Raw genomic sequence first — 7,874 nt, forward strand, 5'->3', positions numbered from 1 at the left:
GTCACACTAGGCTTCTTACACCTTTTGTTTGAATTGACAGGGCCAGATTCAGCATCCATCTTTATCAACACATGGAAAATCACAGTGTCATATATTTTGATAATCTAAAACTATATAAATTGTTCGGTAAAACATAATTAAGAGAATAATACGATAAATAGTTTTAAAAATGAGAAAAATATTCAACAATATACTTAAATATGAATAGAAAAAAATAACTATAAATTCGAAAAGTTAGTCCACATTTCCTCTGCTATCATATCTCTATTTGCTGTCCAAACTTGTGATGGGACAATATTAATTTCTTCATCTTGCACGAGTTGATCGACATCATCTAGTTCACCTACTTCATCGCCATCACTCTCATTCTCTTCGTCACTACTTATATCATCTGGATCTCCATCTCTTAAGAAGTTATGCAAAGCACAACATGCGATCACAATCTTAGCTTGTGTATCAATATCGTGGAATGGTGCATTTCTCAAATATGCAAATCTTTTCTTTAACAATCCTATAGTCCTTTCGACGACATTACGTAAAGATGAATGACGATAGTTATATAGTTCTTTAGGATTTTGAGGACGACGACCAACATGATCTTGTAGATGATATCATGTGCCACGATATGGTGTGAGAAACCCAGGCACCAATGGAAATCCAGCATCAGCAAGATAATATTTACCTACATTAACATAATTTATTATAATTCTACTTAAATAATAAATTTGTACGTAACTAGTTTCTTTTATTTGATATAATAATCTAAAACCACTACCAATTGGGACTGCTAATTTACGTCCAGAACGAGAGACTGCACATCTCAAAAGACGACCGTCATGAGCAGAACCTTCCCACCCAGCAAGTACGTAATGAAATTTCATATCAAACCCACATGCTACAAGAACATTCTGGGAAATGTACACTTTTCTATTACGATATCTAGGTTGGTCTTTGATAGGAACAATTGCTCTGATATGTGTACCATCAATTGCACCGACGACGTCCTCTAAAATATATATGATATGATTGAATAAAACACTTATATAATTAGTTGTAAATGAACGAAGCGCTCCTGAATCTAGACTAACCTTGAAGAACTCATGCCAAGCTAGTCGACGGCTTCCATCCATCGGAGAGTTAGCACTTGTCACTGGTTTAACAACATCTTTGTAAAGCCTAAGAACTGTTGACAACACTATGTGGAAATACCTACTCACTGTTTCACCCGATCGAATGAATTGAAGAACTGAACTGCGATTACGTTGATCGTGCCTAACTGTGTATGAGAACATAGCAACTTGTTCTTCTACTTTCACATGCCGATTATCGACCAAACCATAACCCCGTAAGCGTACACATAAGCGTCGAAATGGTTCTCGTTTCATGCGAAGTTGTTCGTGACAATATCGATCACTCTCAGAGTAAATTCTTTGCAATATATTATTTCTCTCTTGATCTCGATTTATGTAGGCTCTCCTACTAATGATAGCATGTCTTCTACGTCGATTACTCAAATATGTATGTATAATAATAATCATCATTGTACATACAATACGTAACTTTAATTGTGGTGTTAGCATTATATATCGTAGACAACTACAACAACAATATAAAATCTATAAATGTCTAATGTCTAATTGGTGATCATCTAATAAATTTTTTTTAGAAATATTACATAAACATAAAATGTTTGTATTCTTTGTTGCATATATATATATATATATATATATAACACTTACATATAAGCACTCATATATAAACATGAAATACTTATATATATACATATTTATTATATATAAGAGTTGTTGCATATATATAAACAATCTAGAGATAAAAAGAGATAAAGAAAAAGAGAAATACATGGAAAAGTTCTTTGTTCTTTAACTAATTAATGTATCCAATTAATGAAAGTACTACCACCTAGAGAGATAGAGAGATAGAGAAATAAAATATGATAAAAAAAAGTGTTGGTTGTGTCCTTTTGTGGTGTCTATTGTCTTCTTTAATTAATACCATCAATCCAGAGAGAGAAAGTGAGTGAATTTGCTTTAATTTATTAATGTTAGTATTAGTAGTTTTTATGAAAAAAGGAAAATATAGGCCACAGAGAGATATAGGCTACAAAGAGATATAGCTTTTATGCTTTAATTAATACCATCAATTTAGAGAGAGAAAGTGAGTGAATTTGATAAAGTAATATAGGCTACAGGAAATAGGCATAGATAAAGTTACATGCAACATACAAGTACTACTAGCATATTCATAAAAGAAAGAGTACTACTAGCTTTTATGCAAAAAGAAAAAAAATACTACTAGCTAGCAAAGTGTTGTCATGCATATACAGAGAGAGAGAAAGAAAGAGCTAACCTTAACTTTTTCTTCTTCTTGCTGCCTACCGTCCTTCTCTCTTTTGATGTGCAAATTTTTTCTTTTATGGGATATTATAATGGGGTTTATATAGGGAAAAAATACCCTAACTTTTTTCGGAAAATTTTTTCTCTTATAAAACGGGGGTCAAAAGATTCCCCTTTTTTAGGAAAGTTAGGGAAAAAGAAGTCACGTGATGTCATTTTATTTTTCTCTAATTTGCCAACCAAACACAAGGAAAATTTCTATTTTAGAGAAAAAAATTCTATTTTCTCTGGGAAAGTCTCCTATCAAACAGACCCTTAGTGAATATTAAAAACACAGAGATAAAGGATTGCCAATTAGAAAGAAACTTCTAAAAAAAAATCGAAAGAGAGGGAAGCACTGATTATGATTAAGGGTTAGGATTTCGCCATTGAGAACCAGAAGAGACATATGAATGAAAGAGAGTCGAAGAGAAGAGGAAAGAAAAGGGTTGGACTTCTTCTGATTTCTAAGGTTATATGTCATAGCCTCATGTAATCTAACACAACAATCTTACTCTAAACATTCAATGGTTCATATTATTGTGGGAGGGTATTACAAACGGGTAAAGGGACAACCTAAACGGACGTGGTACACCGGTTAGGGCCCCTTGTCCGCGTTCGTTCACTAAACATCTATCGGATGGGCGGGTTTTGACCGGCTCGGTCACTGGGCGTCCACGGACCCTTCGGACGTGGGCGGGTACCGGGCCACGGATCAAAATCTCACCCCTAGGTTGAGCTCCCATTTTGGGAGTTTGAGAAATTTTCGGAGAAAATTTGGTTGAAGCTCTAAAAAGTCAATGATTAATGAGATTCCGTCCCCCAACGATACATGAAATTAGGCGCAAGTGACGAGACATGAAAATGTCTCATCTGATTCTTTTAACTTTAGCATGTTAGTCTATTTTGTGACGTTATTTGAATAAATTGAGTGTTTCTCTTATCCAGGTGTCTTGTAAAAAATTAAGCACGAAAAACGAATAAAAGCAAGAGAAAGACACACGAGGGGCATTTTGGTCATTTGGCAATTTTAATCACTATTAGTATTTAGATGAAAAGTGGAGTCCAAGACAGACCCGTAGGTAGGGGTGGGAATCGGTACGGACCGGTCCGTACTGGATTCTAACTTCATCGAACCGGTCGGCTCGGACATAAACTGTTGGTGACCGCCTATTTACTCGGGCGGACTCGGACGGTCAGTCTCAAGAATTCTTTGTCCATTGACCGTCTAAGACCGTTTATTTTACTGGCCAGTCGGACACCGGACGGTCTCGCTCCGGACTTTCCAATAAATTTACTTAATTCAAAACATTATTTTTATTACCACAAACAAAATTACTTACAAATAGAGATGTTTAGCCAAGAAATCAAAAGTAAATATAAAAAAGAAAAAACAAAGTTGATCATCATTTGATGAGATATAATTAAGCCAGGCACTAATGTTTGGTCTTCCAGAGGACTATTGATGAGTCATGAAAATGCCTCATTTCAATCTCTTAACTGGAGCTAGTTAGTCCATATCGAGCCGTTACTCTGATGAATTGCTTGTTTTCTGTTTCAGGTGTCTTTACAGGGCTTAGTGTTTAAAACAGATGAAATTGGGAGAAATAGTTGTCAAGGGTACTATGGTCATTTGGAAATTATGGAATTCTGGCTATTTGGTCAACTTTGGTGCTCGAATGAAATATAGAGTCCAAAACGGACCCAACGGCGAAACCGAGAGTCAAATCGGAGTCCGTATGAACTAAGTAGAGCAAGTTAGAGTTGGGATAAAAATTGATTGGCCACATCAGACAGAGAGCACGTGGCACAGATCTAGCCGGAGTACGTGGAGCAATCTGGACGATTGAGGTATACAGTTGGTTACAAGTGGGGTCACTCCGACATTGTCTTGGTTTTTGCTGACACGTAGCGCGACACAAGATAAGATGGTGGGTCACTGTGATCCAATGGATGAAAGTACATGTGGCTTGGTCAGATCCATCAGACGGTCGTGCTCAATGGGACGTACGTAATCTCGATGGTCCTAGCAACAACAAATGTCACCCCTAACAGCTGTCGACAAAGTCACGGGACATCTTGAGTGCTGATTCCGTGTATTTCGTTGCAACCTATTCTGGTGGTCCCGCAAGGATCATCATCTATTTTAATCTAGGCAACACGTGGCTTTACAAGACCCGGCGCGGTAACTCTCTGTACTCTGGCCGCGAAGCACCGGATTATCCAACCTTTCCTTGTACGTAACTGCATGATTCTCCCTCCTTCCCTGATTTTCTCAAATTCAAATTAAAGAAGGGATAATAGTAGAAAACAGAAAGGAGGAAGGGATAGAGGGAGATTTGGGAGTTGGTTTCTTGACGAGATTTTTGGAGACTCGAATTGACCCTCTCGGCTTCTATAAAATAAAGGGAGTTCACAGAGAATAAAGGAAACAGAGACTATTATATATAGGGAATGGAAAAAGAGATTTTGGAGGAGATGTTGGTTATAACAGAAACAGAAAGGGAAATTGAGAAATCCACTCGGCTGTGGATATTTTCAAATAACCGGATAAGCAGGAAAGGTCTATGTTGGAGAGAAGAGTCAAAACCGAGAGGGATGAAGATTTGGTTTCTGTTAAATATTGGATCTGGAGAAGATTTTAAAAGAGAGAGATTTTCCGAGATTGGTTTGGGCGAGATTTGCTGGGCGACTAAGTCTATATAACAGAAGAGCTCTCGGCTAAAGAGGCATCACAGTTTAGAGAAAAAAAACAGGGAGAGTTTATCATCCACTCGGTTTTGATTATCACTTGTTTTATTCCTTTAATTTTTCTTTTTTTTCTTCTTCTTTGTGAGAGAGAAGTAGATTACAGAGAAAGAGAAAGAGATTGTAGAGAGAGAGAAACGAAACAAATTGTTCTTCTTAATTTTAAAACAGAGTTTAGTATTTTCTTTTCTGTTTATCTTTTCTGTTTTCTTTTTCTTGGTGAGAGAGAGAGAGATTACAGAAAGAGAGATTAAAATAAGAGATAAAGAAGGAAACAGAAGGTTAGAGTGAGAAACAGAGTTGGAGAAGACGAGAAAATTTGGGTGAAAATTATTTTCCCAATGAGAATCCATTTCCGGGAAGACGAGAAAATCGTTTTCCCTGAGGGTGCGTTTGGCAGAATTCTGGGAAAAACAGAAGGAAATCACTTCCCTAAGGCTCTGTTTGGCTGCAAAATCAGTAAGAAATCCAATTTTTCTATTTTTCTCCCACATTCTATATAAACTTCCATCATTTATCATGAGTAGCTAAATTTTGTCTATCTAGGGTTTTAAATGAAGTCCATAATGAGAATGTTATCGTTTTGATTTATATGCAAGTCAATTAATGTTTAGATTAAAATCTTAGTATATTTTAAAATTTTTATTGCTTTTAACGATGACACTTTCCGGATTTTAGAGCGTTCATGTTATAGAATCTGAGTAAAACAAAGTACTTAGTTGACTAAGGCAAATACATAATCTTTAGGATTGTCACTTGGACGGATTCGAAAACCCTAGGTTCCCCTTTTCTGAATATCAACTTATTTGTTTTCTTTTGAGTTTTATGTGCTATTTTTATTTTGAACCATCTTACCATCAATTCACTTTTTAAAATCTCAATAGTTTTAAGGTTAGAATTTGAGTTTGACTTAGTCTCTGAGGAACGATCCGGTCTTACCGGAATTTACAACTTGACACCCGTGCACTTGCAGGTATAGACCTATTTAGGAAACTTTTTAGGCCCATCAACTATATGACTATAGCCAACGATCATCATATATTCATATGTCTATAAAATTCAACGGTCAACTTTTAAAAATGAGGACAGTTTAGTCGGTCAACCTATTCGGTCACTCGTACCGGTCGGTCCTTCGACATAGAATTTTGACCGTGACCGTCCGCCAATTCTTTCGGGACGGTCGGACACTAACCGTTATGACCATCGGGTGTCCATGGACACTTTTTATCTCGGTCGAACGGGTCGGGTAGCGGTCTTCCTGATCTTTTTCCCACCCTACCCGTAGGCGAAAACCTAAGTCAAATCAGAGTCTGGATGAGCAAAATAGAGCAAGTCAAAGTTTGGGTTGAAAATAGTTAGCCAGATCAGCTAGAAGACACGTGTTGTGACGCCCCAAATCTAGATTTTCATGTCGGCCGCTATGAAAACCTAAACTGGAAGCATTCCTCCGCAGAACAGTAAACATAATCGATATATTCATCAAAAGAGACAAATAATATCAAACGTGAAGCTCATATGAATCAATAAATCATCTAAAAGCAATTTATTAAACTTTTAAAACTCAAATAATGTTTCCAAATCATCGACACGTAGGTTAGTTATTATTGTTTTTTTTTCCTCAAAATAATTCGAGCCCGTCCGGCCCGTGACCGTCGAAGCCCGCTCGGGAAGGGGGGCTCGGACGGGCTACGGGCAGTGAATATGTGGAATATGTCCGGCCTGATCAGCCCGGCTACTAGTAGCGGACAAGAGATTTTGGAGCCGGTCCGCCCGAGTCCGGCTATATTATGCTTGAACCCATTCGAACCCGCCCGATTCCCACCCCTACGTTAAACTGTCGCATAGCCGAATATAACAACTGTATAAAGTTTTAATATTCTAAGAATGTTTCAGCTTGAAATCAGTATTATAAACTAATGTTTGTCAATTTCTGCAAACCCTAAAATATACAGATTGAAGAGAATGAAAGAGAACTCTTGTTAAGATTGCAATGATCATTAAATCATATCAAGAATGAAATTGATTCATTGACAACTCTTCATCACAATCTTCTTCTTCTTCTTTAAGTACTACTGCAAATTTGTTATTTGTAAAGTACTTATTGTTACTAAACTACACCATCTCTTTCTAAAACTAAATAGATTGACTGCATGGTATCCAGCGAACATACCTGTATATCTAGAGAAAGGTAGATAAAAGAGTTGAAAGTGTTGGAGGCTAAAAATGAAACTATTATAAAATTTAGAAATTCTTTTCTTATTGGATTACTTATTTGAAGAAAACTCCCTTTATCTTTAACTGCCTGATATTGATTTACTCTTAATTTTACATGGACATGTAAGGGAGGTGAATATAAACACTCAATCTTAGCCGTTGATGTTATGTAAGTGAGTTAACTTCACCCGTCATTGGTTGGAAGAGGGTTTAGTCAAATCAGGTTTAACTAAAAACTTGGAAAATGTTCATGAATAAGACTTGATCAACAAGTTTTCACTTGGATAGCTCCCGATAACATTAAACATGTGTTTGATATTGACAATAAAAATCTAAAATTTCTTAAATATAACATGAAAAATTACAATTAGCTCATGTGGTTTCAAGATGAATTAACTTAATTACTATTCGTACAACAAGATTTGTCTTTATTTTATATGGACAAGGCTTTTTACTTGAATCTAATTTATTAGAATTTATTTTCTTGCAATGTTGATTCTCTACTTCGTTTTGAAATTG

The 7,874-nt window shown here is 36.2% G+C and overlaps 1 protein-coding gene across 1 annotated transcript; it reads right to left on the minus strand.

Annotated features, from left to right (window-relative positions):
- Positions 1–218: 218 nt before the first annotated feature.
- LOC147530934 (uncharacterized) lies at positions 219–1,538 on the minus strand. Its single transcript, XM_086649694.1, has 3 exons — positions 776–1,538; positions 620–682; positions 219–511 (listed from the first exon to the last, which is right to left on the minus strand). The coding sequence occupies exons 1-3, from the start codon at positions 1,536–1,538 to the stop codon at positions 219–221; spliced, it is 1,119 nt and encodes a 372-aa protein (XP_086505820.1).
- Between the last annotated feature and the right edge of the window lie 6,336 nt (positions 1,539–7,874).

The sequence above is a fragment of the Eschscholzia californica genome, unplaced genomic scaffold, assembly GCF_041429995.1.
Source record: "Eschscholzia californica isolate CP2 unplaced genomic scaffold, dmEscCali1.0.p SCAF_6, whole genome shotgun sequence".
Classification (NCBI taxonomy): Eukaryota; Viridiplantae; Streptophyta; class Magnoliopsida; order Ranunculales; family Papaveraceae; genus Eschscholzia; species Eschscholzia californica.

Excerpts from the sequence above, each read along its gene's own strand:
- LOC147530934 (XM_086649694.1), bottom strand. The coding sequence starts at position 1,538 with ATGATTATTATTATACATACATATTTGAGTAATCGACGTAGAAGACAT. Across the intron at positions 683-775 it reads TAAATTAGCAGTCCCAATTG|GTAAATATTATCTTGCTGAT; the intron begins GTAGTGGTTTTA and ends ATGTTAATGTAG. Across the intron at positions 512-619 it reads GTTTCTCACACCATATCGTG|GATTGTTAAAGAAAAGATTT; the intron begins GCACATGATATC and ends AAAGGACTATAG.